At 40.5% G+C, this 20,846-nt stretch overlaps 1 protein-coding gene across 19 annotated transcripts in view; it reads left to right on the plus strand.

Moving 5' to 3' along the window:
* Positions 1-20,846, plus strand: part of TMEM232 (transmembrane protein 232) — a 254,981-nt gene that overhangs the window by 191,747 nt on the left and 42,388 nt on the right. The window contains exon 14 of one of the 19 annotated variants that reach the window (XM_044947244.1): positions 18,862-19,551. The exons of the other annotated variants lie outside the window; for them this stretch is intronic. Within the exon in view, the coding sequence (XP_044803179.1) occupies positions 18,862-18,937 (76 nt within the window). The 3' untranslated portion in view covers positions 18,938-19,551. Of the gene's footprint in view, positions 1-18,861; positions 19,552-20,846 lie in introns of those variants that run through there. 19 annotated transcript variants of the gene reach the window in all.

Raw genomic sequence — 20,846 nt, forward strand, 5'->3', positions numbered from 1 at the left:
TCAAAAGCATCAATTCTTCGGCACTCAGCCTTCTTCACAGTCCAACTCGCACATCCATACATGACCACAGGAAAAACCATAGCCTTGACTAGACGGACCTTTGTTGGCAAAGTTATGTCTCTGCTTTTCAATATGCTATCTAGGTTGGTCATAACTTTCCTTCCAAGGAGTAAGTGTCTTTTAATTTCCTGGCTGCAGTCACCATCTGCAGTGATTTTGGAGCCCAGAAAAATAAAGTCTGCCACTGTTTGCACTGTTTCCCCATCTATTTCCCATGAAGTGATGGGACCGGATGCCATGATCTTCGATTCCACATATAGATTATATGATATTTGTCTTCATCTGACTCCCTTCACTTGGTGTGAACCCATGTTGCTGCAAATGGCATTATTTCCTTCCACCTTATGTCTGGGTAATACACGCATATTGTATAATTGTATATATAAGCCAAATCTTTTTATCCATTCATCCATCGATGGACGTTAGGTTGCTTTCATATCTTAGCTACTGCAAACAGTGCTGCTGTGAACACTGGGATGTATGCATCTTTTGAAATTAGAGTTTTTATCTTTTTCCAATATAAGCCCAGGAGTGGAATTGCTGGATTATATGGTAACTCTATTTTTATTATTTTAAGGAACCTCCATAGTGGTTGCATCAGTTTACATTCCTGCCAACAGTGTAGGAGGGTTCCCAGAGGGCATGTATTCTAATAGTTGTTAAGTACTTCCAAACCACCATTCAGAAATCTTTAACCAATTTGTCCTTCCTACCAGTAGTAAATCATGTGCCATTCCCCACACTCTCTGCATTATTAACTTTTAATGCACAGTGTTATTATTTTCCAAAATTAAAGTACAAAGTATGGCATAATGATTGCTAAAATTTGCGTATCTCTGATTACTATGGAGCTGCAAGCTCGACGTTTTTGCTAATTGATTTGCATGATGATATTTTCATTTTCTAATTTTACTGGCCACAGCCTCCTGTCTTTTGGCCATTTTTTAAAAAGATAGTCTATTTATATATCTTTTTCTAATGATTCACAATTCTTTTGATATGTTAAAAATTTTAAACTGTTCCATATGTATATTATATTCCTCTGATAATCGTTTACATCTGACCCTTGAACAATGAGGGGGGTAGGAACACTGACCTCCCTTGAAGTCAAACATTCTGTGCAACTTACATTCAGCCTTCCCTGTCCGTGACTTCCCCATATGCTCGGCCCACATGCAAGGATCCACCTCCCTGTGTCACCATGCAGCACCGTAGGATTTACTGCTGAAAGAAGCCCGTGTATAAGTGGGTGCGTGCAGTTCAAACCTGGGCTGTTCAAGGATCAACTGTATATTTAAATGTCTTTCTTGTTGTATTAGCCATACAGACAGTTAATTTTCAGTTCTTCTCTAGTCAAACGAGTCATCATTACCCTGCATTTTTCTCTGTCTTTGGTATCAAAATTAGAAGGCTCTTTTTACCTTTATACAATTATATTTATTAATATATTTAAATCTTAAATCTAAATGTAATGAAAGCATTGCAACAAGGCCCTACTGTATAGCACAAGGAACTATATTCAATATCCTGAGATAAGCCAGAATGGAAAAGAATATTAAAAAGTAAATATACGTATAACTGAATCATTTTGCTGTATAGCAGAAATTAACATTATAAACCAACTTCAATTTTAAAAAAGAAAAGTAAAATTGATTTAATGAAATAAAGTAGCCTATTGAAAGAGTAAAAAATATATATGTATAAAAAATTGCCAAACGTGAACTAAATATCAAAGATAATAGAACATGTGCACGAGTGTACCCAGCTTGAGGACACCAGAGCTCTTTCTGCATTTTATTCTCCTTGTTCATATTATTTCTTTCTCTTTAACAAAATGTATAGTTGCAAATACATTCTCCATCTATTTGTCTTCCATTTTTCTTCAGAACTAATACTATTCTATTTCAGGGCATTATTTATGTCTAAGTGTCTATTACTTATCCTAGATGTCAATAAGCAATCTACTTCCTTTCTGTAGGGCTTTAAATTTTTATTAAAATTTTTCTAATATGTCTATGTATTTTCAATATGCTTTTTTACTCAATATTGTGTTTTTGAAATTCACTAACATGGGAATTTTTTCCCCTAACATTATAAACTTTAGAACTACCTATGCTGTTGGAGAAGGCAACGGAACCCACTCCAGCACTCTTGCCTGGAAACTCCCATGGACGGAGGAGCCTGGTAGGCGGCAGTCCATGGTGTCGCTAAGAGTTGGACACGACTGAGCGACTTCACTTTCACTTTTCATTTTCATGCATTGGAGAAAGAAATGGCAACCTACTCCAGTGTTCTTGCCTGGAGAATCCCAGGGACAGCAGAGCCTGGTGGGCTGCCGTCTATGGGGTCGCACAGAGTCGGACACGACTGAAGCGACTTAGCAGCAGCAGCAGCAGCATGCTGTTGTTCATAGATCTAGTTCCTCATTTTAACTGCTGTCTAGCATACAGATGTGTGACTAAACCTTAGATCATCTCTTCTGTTAAAAATGAATATTTAGGTAATTCCAATTTTTTTATTTTTCAACTCCAACTAAAGTTAGGATGAATTTTCTAGCTCACGCTTTCTTGAGAACATGAGTCAGAGCTTCGCTGAGTAAGAGCATAGGTAGAAGAGGAATTGTTGAGTCATACAAGTGTGGCTTTTTCAGTTGTGTCCGACTCTTTGTGACCCCATGGATTAGAGCCCACCAGGCTCCTTTGTCTTCTGCCCACCCGGGTAAGGAAGCTTCCCTGGAGGCCCAGATGGTAAAGAATCTGCCTGCAATGCAAGAGACCAGGGTTCGATCTCTGGGTTGGGAAGGTCCCCTGGAGAAGGAAAGGCTACCCACTCCCATATTCATGCCTGGAGAATTCCATGGACACGGTAGCCTGGTGGGCTACAGTCCATGGGGTCGCAAAGAATTGGGCATGACCAAGCAACCAACGCTTTCACAAGCGTGCTTTATTAAGCTTTGCCAGCTATTGCCAAATTATTTCTCCAAAGCGATTGTATAATTTACAGAATGGTGTGTAAGAACTCATGCTAATCCAAATTTTTGCCGAAACCTAAGTAAAAGAGATTTAAATTTCAGCACCAATGTGATGAATGGTGTCCCAGTGTTGCTCTGCTTTGCATTCTCCTGCTATTCCTTCAGTTGTGCAGCTCTTAATAGGTTGATTAGCTACTTTGAATCCTCTTCAGTGAAAAACATGACCATAGCCTGTGTCATTTTTCTACTGTTGTTTGAAATTTTTTTCATTAATGCAATTTTTAAATTTAAATGTAAATGTTGCTCGGATAGTTCACAAAAATATACATTTTTTGGTAATGTTTTTAGAATATCTTTTCATGTATTAAATTTTCTAAGTTTAGTGTATTCAGCTTATAATTTATAATTCAATTCAATTTATAATTCTGCATTTTTGTATCTTATTCAAAAAATCCCTCCCTATCTTGATATCCTAAGAATATTCTCCCATATCTTCTTGAGAAATGTTCACAGTTTTGTTTTTCACATTTTGGTCTTTAACCCATCTGGAATATTTTATTTTTGTGCACAGTATAAGGGATCTATTTTCATCATTTTTCCTTATGGAATGCAAATCGTCTTGGCCTCGTTTTATTGAATAGTCTATTCTTTTGCAACAGATTTGTGTCTGTCATATACCATACACATATGCTTGTTTATCTATTTCATGCTTTGTTTTTCTGTTTCTTTCCGAAATACTCACTGCTTTAATGATCATATTAATAGCTTAGTAATGAGTCTTTGAGTATATAGGACAAATCCTCTTCTCTAGTTTTTCTTGTAGAACATTTTATCTTTTCTTGATTCTTCACTTCTTTCATGGATCTTAGGATCAATTTGTCCAGTCCTACTAATAGTCTGTTTTTAAAACTGGAGGATAATTGCTTTACAATGCTGTGCTGGTCCCTGCTGTACACAAACATGAGTCAGCCATGAGTATACGCACCGCCTCCCTCTCGAGCCTCCCCCCCACCCCTCCCCACTCCCACCTCACAGAGCACCAGGCTGGGCTCCCTGCGTTGTGCAGAGGCTTCCCTTCCCGCTGGCCACTGCTTTACACGTAGCAGTGTGTATATGCCGATGCTGCTCCCTCGATCCACCCTGCCTTCTCCTGCCACCCCTGTGTCTACAGGTCTGTTGCCTACATTTCCATCTCTTGTCCTGCCCTGCAAATACATTCATCAGCAGCATTTTTCTAGATTCCATATATAGGTGTTGATATGCGGTATGTATTTTTCTCTTTCTGACTTACTTCACTCTGTATCACAGGCTCTAGCTCACCCACCTCAGTTCAACTCACTCAAATTTGTTCCTTGTTATGGCTGAGTAATATCCCATTGTATACACATAGGACATCTTCTTTATCCGTTCATCTGTTGATGGACATCTAGGTTGTTTCCGCGTCCTGGCTATTTGTAAATAGTGCTGCAGTGACCAATGAGGTACGTGTGTCTCTGAATTTTGGTTTTCTTAGGGTGTATGTCTGGTGGTAGGATTGCTGGATCATATGGTAGTTTTATTCCTAGTTTTTTAAGGAACCTCCATATTGTTATCCATAGTGGCTATGTTAATTTACGTTTCCACCAACAGTATAAGAGGGTTCCCTTTTCTCCACATCCTCTCCAGCATTTATTATTTGTAGACTTATTGATGATGGCCATTCTGACCAGCGTGAGAGAATACCTCATTGTAGTTTTGATTTGCATTTCTCTAATATTGAGTGATGTTGACCATCTTTTTATGTGTTTGTTGGGTATCTGTATGTCTTCTTTGGAGAAATGTCTGTTTAGGTTACAAATAGTCTTGTTGGAAATGTTATTTGACTTGTAATGGGTTTGTCAATCAATTAAGAATATTTTTGATCTCCATGATAAGTCTCTATTTTATTTAGATCTTTCATTCTTCAATGAAATTATATAAATTTCTTAAAGCACTTCTTGCTAGATACTGCATCAAACTATTGATCCCTCTGTATTAATATTGTTTCCCATAAAATATTTAAACTCTCTTAATAGTCTTGATAGATGGTAGATTCTCTTGTTACGTCTAGGTATACATCATATAACCTATAAATAATATTATATATATACCTATTTCTTTACCTATGTCTAGACTAGGATGTCTAGGTTATCTTGGAAAAAAGTTAGGATAATGAGATCTTACCTTTTTCTCAAAAACAGAAGGAGATTTCTTCTAAAGTCTCACTATTACATTTATTTTTTTGATGCCATTTTGGACTGACAGTTTCCTGAGTTAAAGAACAAGCTCTGTATTAGTCTATATAAAAAAATAGTTTAATTGCTGGCCCTTTAATTTCAAATGCATTTCCAATATCCTGCATTTGTGCTCTCCTCACAATTGCTGGTTTTGGTATCATATTTGTATGCAGGTGATTTCCTACATTTCCTTTATGTTTGTCTTTATAGGTAAGCTTTTCCATTCATAATTTTCCTTTTTTCTAGTAGTGGCCTTTTCTGCCTAGAGATGTTCCTTTAGCATTTGTTGAAAGCTGGTCTGGTGATGCTGAATTCTGTTAACTTTTGATTTTCTGTTGAGCTTTTGATTTCTGTCAAATTTCAATGAGAATCTTGCTGGGTAGAATATTGCTGGCTGTAGGTTCTTCCCTTTCATCACTTGAAGTATATTGTGCCACTCCCTTCTGGCCTGCAGAATTTATGCTGAAAAAATCAACTGATAACTTTATGGGAGTTCCCTTGTATATTATTTGTTTCTTTTCCCTTGCTGCTTTTAATTTTTTTTTTTTTTTTTTTTGTCTTTGTCAGTTTGATTCCTGTGTATTTGGATGTGTTCCTCCGTGGGTTTATTTATATCCAGCACCTGCAGGAGTTGAGTGACCATGTCCTTCCTCATGTTAGGGAAGTTTTTAGCTATTACCTTTTCAAGTATTTTTTCAGGTCCTTTCTCTCTCTCTCTCTCCTCTCTCTCTCTCTTCTCCTTCTGGGACTCCTGTTATTGGAATGTTGGTATACTTAATGTTGTCCCAGAAGTATCTTAGACTGTCTTCATTGCTTTTGATTCTTTATTCTGTTCCACAGCAGTGATTTTCACTGTTCTGTCTTTCAGTTAACTTATCTGTTTTTCTGCCTCAGTTACTATGCTACTGATTCCGTCTAATGTATTTTTCATTTCAGTTACTGTATTTTTCATCTCTGTTCTTTATTTCTTCCAGTCCTTTGTTAAACATTTCTTGCCTCTTCTTGATCCTTGCCTCTATTTTCCAAGACTCAGAATCATCCTTACCATCATTACTCTGAATTCGTTTTCCAGTAGATTGCCAGTCTCCACTTCACTTAGTTTTTCTTCTGGGGTTTTATCTTGTTCCTTTATCTCAGACATACTCCTCTGCCATCTTATTTTGTCTTAGCTTTCTGAGAGCATGTTTTCTATTCTACAGGCTGCCAAGTTGTAGTTCCTGCTTCCGCTATCTGCCTTCTGGTGGTTGAGGCTGTCTAAGAGGCTTGTGCGGGCTTCCTGACGGGAGTTTCTGCCCAGGGGTGTGTGCAGCTGGTCTTGTCCCTCAGTGGGCAGGGCCGTGCTCAGGAAGACTTTACGGAGTCTGCCTGCTGATGGCAGGGCTGTGTTCCCGCCCTGTCGGATGTTTGGTCTGAAGTGTCCTAGCACTGGAGCCTCGGAGAAGGCAGTGGCACCCCCTCCAGTGCTCTAGCCTGGAAAATCCTATGGACGGAGGAGCCTGGTGGGCTGCAGTCCATGGGGTTGCGAAGAGTCAGACACGACTGAGCGACTTCACTTTCACTTTTCACTTTCATGCATTGGAGAAGGAAATGGCAACCCACTCCAGTGTTCTTGCCTGGAGAATCCCAGGGACGGTGGAGCTTGGTGGGCTGCCGTCTATGGGGTCGCACAGAGTCAGACATGAGTGAAGTGACTTAGGAGCAGCCGTAGCACTGGAGCCTTCAGGCTGTTGGATGGGCCTAGGTCTCGGCAAGGAAATACTGATCTCCAGCAGGGCTCACACCAGTGAGTAATCACCAGAACTGCTGCTGCCAGAGTCTGTCCCTGCAGCGAGCTCTTGCCATCTTGTTTTCAACATACCCTGCAGGCAGAGGTCCTGGAGATGGATTTGATAAGAATTCTCACCTTCTGCTTTTGTCAGATGTCCCAGGATCTTTTAACAGCAGCAGGCTTGGGGCAGGTGCTGTCCAAGCAGTAAACTTGATCCCATCCTCATCACCAGTTGGGGAAAGAAAAAAATTTTCCTCTTCCATTCCAGGTTCTTCTGGCTGGCCTAAGGATTAAATGACATTAGACAGATTAATAGGAGGAAATAACACAAAAAATATAATAATATTTATACATGAGAGAGACAGAAAAACTTAGTAACTTGCATATTTTTTTTCTTTAGGGGAATCAAATATGATCTTTTACTTATTAGTTTCTTAATTTTTTAAGCCAAATTGTTTAAGTGATTTTTTAGTTTTATAGTATTTAAAACCTTTTCCTTAAATTTTTTTGAAGAACATTTAAAACTGGTTACTACTTAAGAAGTTTAAGTATTTAAAATAGTTCCTGCTATATAATAAATGCTCAATAAATGATAGCTGTTTTAAATACCTATTACCTATCTTATTTGTAACTTAATATAACTTAAAAATTAAATTATTTTAATTTTTTTCCTCTCCAAACACTCCTCCCATATTTTTGTTAGGAGTAAACTGATTATTTAGATTCTGGGTCATGCTATTAATTTTTTTAATAATACATTTTTAGAGAAGTTTTAGATTCACAGCAAAATTGATCATAGATTGTATAATTTCCACATAATTTTAGTTTTTCTAAATAATTATTTTAGAATAACCTTAGATATGCAGATGACACCACCCTTAAGGCAGAAAGCAAAGAAGAGCTAAAGAGCCTCTTGCTGAAAGTGAAAGACTTGGAGAGTGAAAAAGTTGGCTTACAGCTCAACATTCAGAAAACTAAGATCATGGCATCCAATTCTATCACTTCATGGCAAATAGACGGGGAAACAATGGAAACAGTGACAGACTTTTTTTCTTGGGCTCCCAAATCACTGCAGATGGTGACTGCAGCCATGAAATTAAAAGATGCTTGCTTCTTGGAAGAAAAGCTATGGCCAACCTAGACAGCATATTAAAAAGCAGAGACATTACTTTGCCAACAAAGGTCCGTCTAGACAAAGCTATGGTTTCTCCAGTGTCATGTATGGATGTGAGAGTTGAACTATAAAGAAAGCTGAGTGCCAAAGAGTTGATGCTTTTGAACTGTGGTGTTGGAGAAGACTCTTGACAGTCCCTTGGACTGGAAGGAGATCCAACCTAAAGAAAGATCCAACCTAAAGATCCATCCTAAAGAAAATCCATCCTGAATATTCATTGGAAGGATGGATGTTGAAGCTGAAACTCCAATACTTTGGCCACTTGATGTGAATAGCTAGCTGACTCATTTGAAAAGACGCTGATGCTGGGAAAGATGGAGGGCAAGAGAAGGGGGCGACAGAGGATGAGATGGTTGGATGGCATCACCGACTCAAGGGACATGAGTTTGAGTAAACTCCAGGAGTTGGTGATGGATGGGGAGGCCTGGCGTGCTGGAGTCCATGGGGTCACAGAGAGTGACCCGACCGAGTGACTGAACTGAGCTGTAATAATTATCTTAACGTTTCTATATTGATTTTTATAAGTATCTTGGCGGTGGTTTAGTCGCTAAGTTGCGTTCAACGCTTGCGACCCCATGGACTATAGCCCGCCAGGCTCCTCTGTCCATGGGATTTTCCAGCCAAGAATACTGGAGTGGACTGCCATTTCCTTCTCCAATAAGTACCTTAAAATTATTTAAAATTAACTTTAGGTTTTATGAATTTTATTTGATCGATTATTGATCCTGAGTCTTTCCCCCTTTTTTATTCTCCTCTTTTTGAGTACATTCCAAATCCTGACTTTGGTATTCTGTAGCTTCCTTAACGAAAAGATATTTAAAACTTTGTCTCTGGTCCAAACTGCTAATAATTAACAGTCTTCTTTACTTATAAATCAAATGGAAGGGGAAAAATGAAGAAATATACAAAGGGAGGTCTTTGCTATTTGAAGCTATGAAACTTGAATTACTCAAATGAACAATATAGCTACATAGTATATGTTGATTTTCCTCTTCAAGTTTTCTCCTTAGCAGTATATTCAATTCAGTAGCAGACTTCTATACAAAATACACTAGCGTACATCCATATATGTCCATCCCTACTGTTATTCCCAAGTCATCATCATCTTTCATCCTGGTAATCAATCCAGACTATGCTTTACTGTTAACCTAATATTTTACCTCACTGAATGAATGATTTACCAATGAGGAGACCCTTTCTTCCTGAGTAGAGAAGTAGAGGGGATCTTGACATATTACGGATCTCTACAATGATAATAAGAATATCTCTATCCAAGGGTTAAAAAAGCCCTAATTTATCCGTCACCCAGGTAATGTCCATTTGAACAGTAATTCCTGGAGTCCATGATGGCTGCTTCACATCCTAGCCCCCGTCATTTTCCCAACTCAGGAGCCTCACAGCACTTGCGTTTAGCTGTAGTTCTGTAGTTCTGTTGCTACTGTTCAGTTGCTAGTCTTCTCTGACTCTGTGATCCCATGGACTGCAGCACGCCAGCCTCCTCTGGCCTCCACGATCTCCAGGAGTTTGCTCAAATTCATGTCCGTGCATGTTCTATAGTTTAGACCTAGAATGTTTTAATATGGCTTGTATGCTGATAATTTTATTACCTTTTATTTATTATTACTCCTTATTGTTCAAAGTTAATTTTTCTTTATCATTGCCTTATCCTTTTAAGCCAATATTTCCCTTGTGTTATATCCAACTTTAGATTGTCAGTCTGTTGAAACCTTGGATAATATATTTTATTCCTATGTTTTATGCATTAATCTGGAAATAAATGTTCAACAAGCATTCTAATTGATTTATTAATAGGGCTAAATTGGGACTCCTGGGAAAAATGATTCCTTTAAGGATACAAGTAATTATAATTTGAAGTACTTTATATTATTTTGAAAAAGTAGGAGACATATCATACTGGAGCAAATTTGTTTGAAAGAGTGAGCCACTGAATCATGATTTCAGTCTTTACAAGAATGAAAAATGTTTTCCCCAGTGCTTTTGATTAAATTTAATGGATGGCAACTCAATTAGGTTAACATGTCTGGAAAACTGAAATAGTTTGATAGTTAAATAGAGACCGTGATTCTGACATTAAAATCAATACTGAATAAGCCAACATTTTTCTCTGTTACTCCCCTTTAAATTTAAAGGATTATAATTTTTAAAATGATTTTCACATAAGGGTCAATTGTTCAGGTTAAATTTATTAGCAGTATATGTCATGGAGTAGCTGCAAAATAGCATTAATGATACTTTAATTATTATTGAAAAACTTTAGTTCCAGTTTTAGTTCAATCACTTCTTAGCTATGTATGTTTAAGCAGCAGACCTGTTACCTCAGAGCCTCAATTTCTTAATATGAAATCGGAATAATCCTGTCTGCCTTATGTATTCCACATAAGAGTTTCGTGAAATAGTGCCTATCATTAAGGCATTTATACACTCAATAGCATTACTAGAGAAAAATAATTCTTTATCTCAAGAGCCAATTTCATTTTAATAATTTCAAATTCTTATTTGAAAATAAAAGGTCAAGTCCTGAAATGTATTTTCTAAATAAAACCACCTTTCTTCTGAGAAACTTGCTTTCAAGCATCCTTTGATGTGCTAACTAGGCCTTGTGACAATCATCAAGATAAAGGAATTTAATTACAACAAAAACTGTAACAATAGCCTCTTTCTCTGCTCCCAGGTAATGCCTGCATGCATGCTCAGCAGCTTCAGTGGTGTTCAGCTGTCTGCAGCCCTATGGACTGTAGCCCGCCAGGCTCCTCTGTCCATCAGATTATCCAGGCAAGAACACTGGAGTGGGTTGCCATTCCCTCCTCCAGGGGAGCTTACTGACCAGGGATGGAATCCGGGTCTCCTGAGGCTCCTGCATCGGCAGGCAGACTCTTCACTACTGAAAGAGTGCACGTTATAGTTCACAGACAGGGACTGACCTGGTAAAATGCCAGCGTCTTGTTATATTTGGACCATCGTTTGACGTAGAGTGGGTTGGGTGCGGACAGACTAGATGCTTCTGTGGAGACAGTGGCCTCCTGAACCTCGGTTCTGAGCATCCTGCCCCGTCAGTGGTGAAAGCGCTTCCTACACGGTAGCTGAAATATAATGTAGGTTGTAACAAAAGATGAACACACGATCCCTGCTTGCTGCAGTTCCGACCATGAAAGCGGAGTAATGAAAAGGAGGAGAGGAAGAAGTGGTGATGCGCTCGCATCTGGCGTCCTGCTCACACTGACCTTGTCTGGACGTTAGGCTTCCTGGCGACCGCGGTGCCCAGCCACAGGCTGGGGGTCTCTCCCGCCGAGGACAGCCAGGTTTCGCATCTCCCGTGCTGCTGCCGTTTCTGGTGCTCTGAATTCCTTCGTGAAAGCCAGGGTTCTGTCTGGCGCCCTTTTCCTTTTACCTGAAGAAGTTCTTTTTATATCTCTTCTGATGCAAAATAGGCAAGCCTTCTGGTGATGAATTCTTTAACGTTTCTTAAGTCTGGAAAATTATTTATTCTGTCTTAAACTTCGAAAGGTATTTTCTGTGGGTAAAGAAGTCTTTGCTGATAGGGCTTTGTTTTGTGTTGGTTTTTTGTTTCAGGACTTTAAAAATGTTCCCCTGACTTCCATCTTTCATTTGTTTCTGTTTTCTCGAGCTGTGTAACTTCGGTAAAGCCCGCTGTCGTCATTATCTTTGTTTCTCTGTACATACTCTATATTTTTTTCTTCGCTTTTATATCTTTCTCTGTATCACTTGCTTCTCAGTAATGTTGTTACGCTTGGTGATTTGCAAGGCGTATCGCCGGGTGCGTTAGGTATTTGGTATCGTGTGTATCGTATTTGCAAGGGGATTTGCAAAGGTGTTACGCCTTGGCATAATTTCGTTATGCCTTGGTGAATTTTATATTTCTTTGCTTAGGCTTTCTTGAGCTTATTGGATTTCTGGATTAGTAGTTTTCAACAATTTGAAAAAAAAATCTGGCCATTATTTATTTATTTTTATTTCCCCTCTATTTCTCCTTTGCTCCATGTTCAGCCATTTGAAAATTTTCCACAGTGTACTGAAATGAAGCTATGCTCATCTTGTCTGTTTTCCCCTTTGTGTTTCTGTGTTAAGTTTCTATTGATAAATCTTTGAATTTACTAGATCTTCTCTTTTGGAGTGTTTATTATCCCATTAATCCCAGAAAATGGCTTTTCAAATCACTGGACTTTTTATTTCCAGAAGCTTGACTTCGGTCATTTTTTGTCTTCCAGGTTTCTCTGTAGCATGTCCATTCTTCCCTTCAGCAACTTGAATGTGTGGGATACACTCACAATAGTGTTTAATGCCCTTGTCTACTAAGTCTATAACCTACGTCATTATTGGATCAGTTTTGATTGATTTTTCTCCTTATAATGGGATACAGTTTCCTGCTTGTTTACATGCCTCATAATTTTTTTTTATTTGATGCCAGAAATTGTAAATTTTATTTTATTGTTAAGTTTTATTCTGGTACATAGTGAAGTTACTTGGAGTTTGATCCTCTGGGGTCTCAGCCTCATTTTATTTTTTAAATTATTTATTGGGGGCTGTGCTGGGCCCTTGCTGCCGCACGGTCTCCTCTAGGTGCGGCAGTGGAGGCTGCCCTCCGCGGTGGTGCATGGATTCTCAGGGTGGCCGCTCCTGTCGCAGCGCCCGGGCCCTGGGCGTGTGGCCTGCACTGGTCGGGGCTCCGGCGCTAGGGCACAGGCTCAGTTGTGGTGCTTGGCCTCGGCTGTTCTGTGGCACGTGCGGTCTTCCAGGATCAGGGCGAGAACGCAAGTCTCCTGCACTGGCAGGCGGATTCTTTACCACTGAGCCCCCAGGGAAGCCCTTGTGTCTCACTTTTAAGCCTTGTCAGGGAAGACATTTAACCTGCTTTTAAACTGGGGCTAATTTTTTCCCACTACTGAGGCAAAAGGACTTGATGTGAAGCTCATGAAATACGACTTTTTTTCTATCTCTGACCCAGTGTGAGCACCAAGGATTGGTTTCTCTAATTCGTTTCCAGTCCCTGATGGTGCCCTCAAATGCACGTGCTGATCAACCTTCGCCTGAGGGGTCCTCGGGAGGTCTCCAGAGCTCTGTCTCTGTTCGCTCTCTCCTCTCTGGTGTCTTGCCCTGTGAACTCGAACAGTTTCGGTCCTCACGATACCCCGGTCCATCTCCTCGATTCCGCAAGCCGCCGAGTCCTGTCTGGGTTCTCCTCTCCGACACCACCGTTTGCTGACTTTCGCTGGGCAGTAAGTTGGATGACTTGGCCTCGTCCCTTCCTGTCGTTGGGTATGACTGTCCATCGTAGTTGGACGTTCATGTTTTAAAAATATCTATCTATGTATAGCTATAGGTATACTTTTCTCCTGCCTTAAAAAAACAATTTTTAGGCAAGAGTGTAAATGAAGGGCTGTTACTTCATCTTGCCTGGAAGCTGTCATTCTTCTTAAAGCTACAATCTATCAGGAGAGGAATTGTGAGTGCTGGGAATGTGTCATAAGCATCGAAATGTTTCTTTGTACATGAATGAATCCAGCCAGTGATTGAAAAAAGGAGAAAAATGACAGCCTTTGCTCATTGCCCTGTGGGGCCACTTTTGTGATAAATCAAATAACTGTGGATAGTGGTCATCTTCATACTATGTTTCATTCCATTGGTCTACCTTAATATCTTTAACTAATATCTTTTTAAATTCTATAACTTTTTAATTTCTGTAACATCTTGATTAAAAGATTTATTCTTCTACTTCAGGATTGCCTGAAGTCTCTTCGGGTCCTTTTAATTTCTGCACAAGTCTTAGCATCAGTTTATGAATGCTGAACATAGGAATTAACTAGAGAATGAGCATAGTATGTTCCTGAATTTATTGAGATGTTCCCTAATTTCCGATAATATTCAGTATAGAAGTCTGAAATATTTTTTCTTAGCATCATGTCTAGACATTTGATTTTTTTATATTTTAAATGGTATCTTTTCAAAATTTCATTTGCTATTTGTTCTAAATAAATGACAATGCTTTTGTACATTGGCTGTGTATACAGCTGGCTGGTTAAATATAGATATTAAATCTAAAACTTATCTGTGGATATCTTTATCTTCCATGCATAAAAGTCACCGAGAGGGAGTCCCTGGTGGTCCAGTGGTTAGACCTGGCACTTTCATTGCTGTGGGTCTGGGTTCAATCCCTGGTCAGGCAACTAAGCAAGTCATGCGGTGCGGCCAAAAAAAAGTTACTAAGGATAATACCGCTTTTCTTCTTTCCTCCATCCCAGCTCTTATGGTTTTTATGCACTTGTCTCTTCTCATTACATTGGCTAGGACCTCCAATTTATCGCTGAATAGACGTGATGATAGTATGCATTTCCTGAATCTTTCCCAGTTCCATGGATAAAGGTGTCAGTAAATCACCATTAAGTGCAGGGCTCGCTGCAGGTTTTAGAAAATCATCTTTATCAAGTTAAGAAGTAACTCTTATTCCTAATTTGCTAAGACTTCTTTTTTTCATTATGAAAAGATCTTGGGCTTTCTCAAACATGTAATGCATGTATCAAAAGAATCATATAGTTTCCTCTTTTCCATTGAATTGAGTTAAACTGACTTTTGACTTCTAATCAGTTAAACTTGTATATTTCTGATATTACACCCATATGACCACGATATATTTTGGTTCTTATATATCACTCAAATAGATTTGCTAATGTTTCACTAGCATTATTATATCCTTGTTCATAAGGACTGTTGTTATTATTAGTCTTTGTTTGCTACATTAATGTTTAAAGATATAAATTTATTTAAGGCATCATTACAGAGAAGGCAATGACACCCCACTCCAGTACTTTTGCCTGGAAAATCCTATGGACGGAGAAGCCTGGTGGGCTGCAGTCCATGGGGTCGCTAGGAGTCGGATAAGACTGAGTGACTTGACTTTCACTTTTCACTTTCATGCACTGGAGAAGGAAATGGCAACCCACTCCAGTGTCCTTGCCTGGAGAATCCCAGGGACGGGGGAGCCTGGTGGGCTGCCGTCTATGGGGTCGCACAGAGTCGGACACGACTGAAGCGCTTAGCAGCAGTGACTTAGCAGCAGTGACTTAGCAGCAGTGACTTAGCGGCCAGGCATCATCTGCTATGAGTTCGTTTGTGCGTGAGTGCTGAGTTGCCGCAGTTGTGGCCAGCTCTTTGTGGTCCTATGGACTAGAGCTCACCAGACTCCTCTGTCCGTGGGACTCTCCAGGCAAGGATGCTGAAATGGGTTGCTGTGCCCTCCTCCAGGAAATCTTCCCAACCTAGGGATTGAACCCGAGTCTCTTATGTCTCTACGTTTCCTGCATTGGCTTATGCATTCTTTACCACTTGCACCACCTGTGAAGTGCGAGTTCACTTGTTTCTCCCCCAAGTTAATGTGGTAAAGCCCTATCCCTTAGTACTCAGAATGTGCATATTAAGTATTTTATTTTAAAATGGGGATATTGCAGACAGAATCAGATAGGATAAGTTCATACTGAAGTAGAGTGGGCCTGTAATCCAGTATAGCTAATGGTTTTATAAAAAGGGAGAATGTGGTCACATACGCACACACGGGGAGAATGCCATGTGAAGATAAAGGCAGCTATCACATGATGCAGCCGAATCCAAGGAGCGCCGGAGATGCCCAGAACGCCACCGAAGCTCGGCAAGTGCCATAGAGCACACGCTTCCCTCGTGGCTCTCAGAAGAAAACAATCCCACTGACACCTTGATTTGTCTTTAACCTCCCAAACTGTGAGACAATAAACTCAGATTATTCAAGCCACTTAGAGGCAATGATGTTTTTATAGCTACCCCAGCAAACAAATACAGATCTTATTTGGAGATTTTCATCTTTTGTTTTCACCAGGTTTAACATGATATGCCTGTGTATTATTTTCCTTGTATTTACCTTACTTTTTGTTTGCAAGCTTTTTGAAATATTTCATGAGGTGTGGAACTGAGGGCTTTCATAGTTTTGAAACCAGGCTACAAATGCTGCTCCGACTTGGCGGGCTTTCTGCTGGTGCGCGAGCGTCGCCTGCTGCAAAGCTCCGGCATTTGGCCACACCTCTAGAGAAAAACAGGCTGGACTTCGAAGCCCATCAGTTCTGTTTTCTCTCTCCAGTCTTAGAAGACCACCAAAAGTTCTCCTCATTTTTCTGCCCCTGCCTACCTCCCCCCACCTCACCAGTAGGCCTCTACCCAGGCAAAACCTAGATATTTAGTCTCTACATCTGTGCTCAGAATTGACAAATTACCTGGAAAAATAGTATATGCATAGTGTCAGCCCACCTCCCTATGGTCCTACTCTTTCTTACCCAGTCTTCATTGTTTTAGCAGCACTAGGTGAACGATTTAAGCTTGTTTGCCCCAACTTCATGCTGAGAATATTGTTCTGTCACTTACCTTCTTTAACTGTTACTCTAGTTATAAACATAATATATATTTTTCATAAAAATTGGGAAAAAGAAGTAAGCCCTCAGTTACCGCTTTTCCTATCAACCTTAGGTAATCATTATCACTTCTTTAGTATGTTCCCGTCAGATCTGTTTTCTGGGGGCAGTTTATCCAGTAGCGACATGTACACCACACCTTAACCAACACTCAGATGTCACCATTGTCCACAGGCTTCAAAACCAGAAATAAGTCCACGTTAATGGATACGGAGAGACACTATACATACCAAAAGATCCTCGTTCAATCAAGTTATTTAACTCTGAGTGAATAAATTCATCTAAAGAAAAAACATGTTAGGATGCGGAACATGTGTATACCTGTGGCGGATTCATGTTGATATATGGCAAAACCAATACAATATTGTAAAGTAATTAACCTCCAATTAAAATAAATAAATTTACATTTTAAAAAATAATAAAATCAAAAAAAGAAAAAAGCGTGTACCTCTTAATCCCCATCCCTATACTGAGTGGTGCACACTATTAGGGATAAAATAAGCTACAAGCTTAACATGGGGTTAAGCTCAACATGGGGTTACAGCCCGTATTTTATAGCTATAAATGGAGTGTAATGTTTAAAAATTGTGAATCACTATATTGTACACTTGTTATACATCAACTATACTTCAACTGAATAAAGATATAAATTTAGGAGGCCAATCATCCCCAGTGGAAGTAGATAAAACTTAGCACTAAAGAAATCAACTGTCTTCTATTTTCCTTTCCTCTGATCTTTTGCTCATATACACACTTAAAAAAACTGATTTTATGTGTGGATTTGCCAAAAAAGAGGGATTATGTTGCTAAATTAATTTTCTTTTTAAATCAACATCTTGGCGTTCTGTTTTGTACATCTATTTTTTAAAAATTTGGCTTGTATGAGTTTATATGAGAGAGTGATCAACTTTCCTGCGGAGATGTAACCTGCTGTGTCTCAGACATACTGAAAGTGAAAGTGAAAGTCGCTCAGTCGTGTCCGACTCTTTGTGACCCCATGGACTATACAGTCCATGGAATTCTCCAGGCCAGAGTACTGGAGTGAGTAGCCTTTCCCTTCTCCAGGGGACCTTCCCAACCCAGGGATCGAACCCAGGACTCTCACATTGCACGTGGATGCTTTACCAGCTGAGCCACAAGGGAAGCCCAATATTACTGGAGTGGGTAGCCTGTCCCTTCTCCAGTGGATCTTCCTGATCCAAGAATCAAACGGGGGTCTCCTGCATTGCAGGTGGATTCTTTACCAATGGAGCTATGAGGGAAGCCTTGAGGTAAGAAAATTGTGGCGGTCTGTCAGGGACTATTGTGTTGTCTCAGGGAACACCCAATCTCTCCACAAATGCTTTCTATTCAAATAGCAGTATTCACTTACTAAGTAGATTTTTATTCTACATAACTGAGATTATTTTGTATATATATATTTTGATCTTCTCTTTTTGGTTATTTATATAATGTGAAGTTTTCTCCCAACTTATCAAACCCCTCTAGAATGAAAACGTCAAAAAAAAAAAAAAAAAGAATAAAAACGTCATGAGAGCAGGGATTTTTCTGTCTGTTGTTTGGCCTATTGCATTACTAGAGCAAAAGCTGATGCAGTAAATATTGGGGAAATGTGTCAATAAGTGAACTATTCTTTTTGTAATCAATAAATAGTATTGAGTATCATATGGCATATAGGAATCATGGCTCATTTAATCAATTCGCTATCATTGGTCATTTAGTTAATTTCCAAATGTTTTACTTTTATTAATAGTGCAGTAATGAATGAATTTGTAGATACATGATTGGACACATTTTATTTTTTTATTTAGTTCAAGTTACTAAGTTAATGGTGGTGTATATGTGTTAAATTTTTTGAATTGTCAGACTGCTGAAGCAGAAGTTTAAACATTTATTTATATGCCAGAATACTGAGATGCTAGTCAATAATACATGAATAATATGAAAGTCTTCATTAAATTCTTGGCTGGGAAATCCCATGGACAGAGGAGCCTGGCAGGCCACAGTCCATGGGGTCACAAGAGTCGGACACGACTTAGTGACTAAAGCACAACCACCACGTCCATTTCATTAAATAAACGATATACTAGGGAGGCTTATAACATAATATTCTGGTACATGCAGACCCCTAGACTGAAACTGGACCCATCTGCAATGCTTGGCAGGCTGACTTCAGGGCTGGTAAAGGGACTGGGCTCCAGACCGCCCTCTCATGGACTCCGCTTTGTCATACGACGTTAACCACCCTTCGCAGACGGCCTGACGGAGTGGCTTAAGACGCTGAATGTGACAGCTGCCGGGTGGAGGTCCCAGTGACACATAGAAAGCGGGACGAGACCACAGCTGCGAGGGGCTCCCAGTTTGATGCCGCACTGATATAACCTTGTATGAAGACGGCTTCCGCGCAGGCCGATCCTACCCCGGGTCTGCCCGTCTTTGCTGCTATTTGACAGCGTGCTAATGCCGTCACGGAAAAAAAGAAGACAGCTCTTCACCCTGCGTCTGCATTGGTACTGCTTTCCTTGGTGTGATCTGCTGGATGGCCTCACTTTTCTTCAGGACAGCTGTCTGTTTATAAGGATGTGCTGACCTGGGCCAGCCAGTCCCAGGCTTTTCTGGCTTCCTGTGTGAGCATTACCTGGACAGGCACCAGCAGGCTCTGCTTTTGCTGTGTCATGCCAAGTTCCTTGGCAAACACTTGCAGTTTAGTTCTCTTGGAAGCAAGGGATTTTAGAGTAGGTTCATGGTATATAATATTCGGTTAGTTCCTGGCATACACAGGTTCAACTCCCAGGTGTTTCCAAATGCTATGGTGATTCGTATGATCTCAGTTACTTCTTTTGTTCAATTATTTTTATATGGAATGATTTCTCTTGTATAAAGATGATGTCCCTAAATGTGAGAACTGTATATCCTGACTGATGCTTGAGGTGTGCCTGCATACCTCCAAGCTTAAGGGTCATCCCGGGAGCTGGGAGGGCTGGACTCCCAGGTGTCTGTTTAAAATCATTTGCCGCAGGCTTCCGTTTGCAGCCGCCTGTCGGTGAACGGCATTTGGAGCAAACTGGCAGCGCAAGTCCGGACCCCAGACTCCGTCTGGTCGAGTGACGGCTCACCCGGCCTTGAGCGTTTCCCTTGCACTCCTCTCCCTGGCTCTTTCACAATTCAGTTAGCATCAACATCATCACACGCACTGAGTAGTAAGAGAGCACTCTTTAGTAGAAACGACATTACAAGACTGTATTTCCTGTGTAGTTTTTTGTTCATTTGTCACTTGTTTAATAAATTCTTACTGAGCACATACAATTCAGCAGGTGCTGTACTCTGTTGAGAGGGATTAAAGAGGCAACTGTCTCCTCTATGGCTCTTTTAATGGGGGGATAAAAGTATCTATATTATCGTTAAGTCAATGTGTAGTTAAGTTCCATGAGTGAGTGAGTGAAGTCACTCAGTCGTGTCCGACTCTTTACGACCCCATGGACTGTAGCCTACCATGCTCCGTCTGTCAATGGGATTTTCCAGGCAAGAGTACTGGAGTGGGCTGCCATTTCCTTCTCCAGAAGATCTTCCCGACCCAGGGATCAAACCTGGGTCTCCTGCATTGCAAACAGTCTGAGCCACCAGGGAAGTCCTAAGTTCCATGAATAGAGTTCAAATACTGCCCTGGAAAATTAGTCAGACTGGGGCTTCCCTCCTTGTGGAGCGTGGTCAGGAGAGGTGTCAATGGAGCTAAGGCCTGGAGGATGCCTGCCTCGGAGCACAAGTGCTAAGGCCCTGGGTGAGGACTGGGTGGCCTGGCCCGTGAGAGAGGCGGAAGGAAGGCCAGGTGACTGGAGAATGCGAAACGAGAGGAGACGCGGGCAAGGAGGGTGGAGGGAAGGAACCGCGGGGCTGATGGAGTGCAATGGGCTTGGAGGAAACAGGAGTCAGGAGGAAACAGTGGGCCACGTACAGTTCAGTTCAGTTCAGTCACTCAGTCCTGTCTGACTCTCTGCGACCCCATGAACCGCAGCACGCCAGGCCTCCCTGTCCGTCACCAACTCCCGGAGTTTACTCAAACTCACGTCTGTGGAGTTGGTGATGCCATCCAGCCATCTCATCCTCTGTCATCCCCTTCTCCTCCTGCCCTCAATCTTCCCCAGCATCAGGG

Source organism: Bubalus bubalis, chromosome 9 (assembly GCF_019923935.1).
Source record: "Bubalus bubalis isolate 160015118507 breed Murrah chromosome 9, NDDB_SH_1, whole genome shotgun sequence".
NCBI lineage: Eukaryota > Metazoa > Chordata > Mammalia > Artiodactyla > Bovidae > Bubalus > Bubalus bubalis.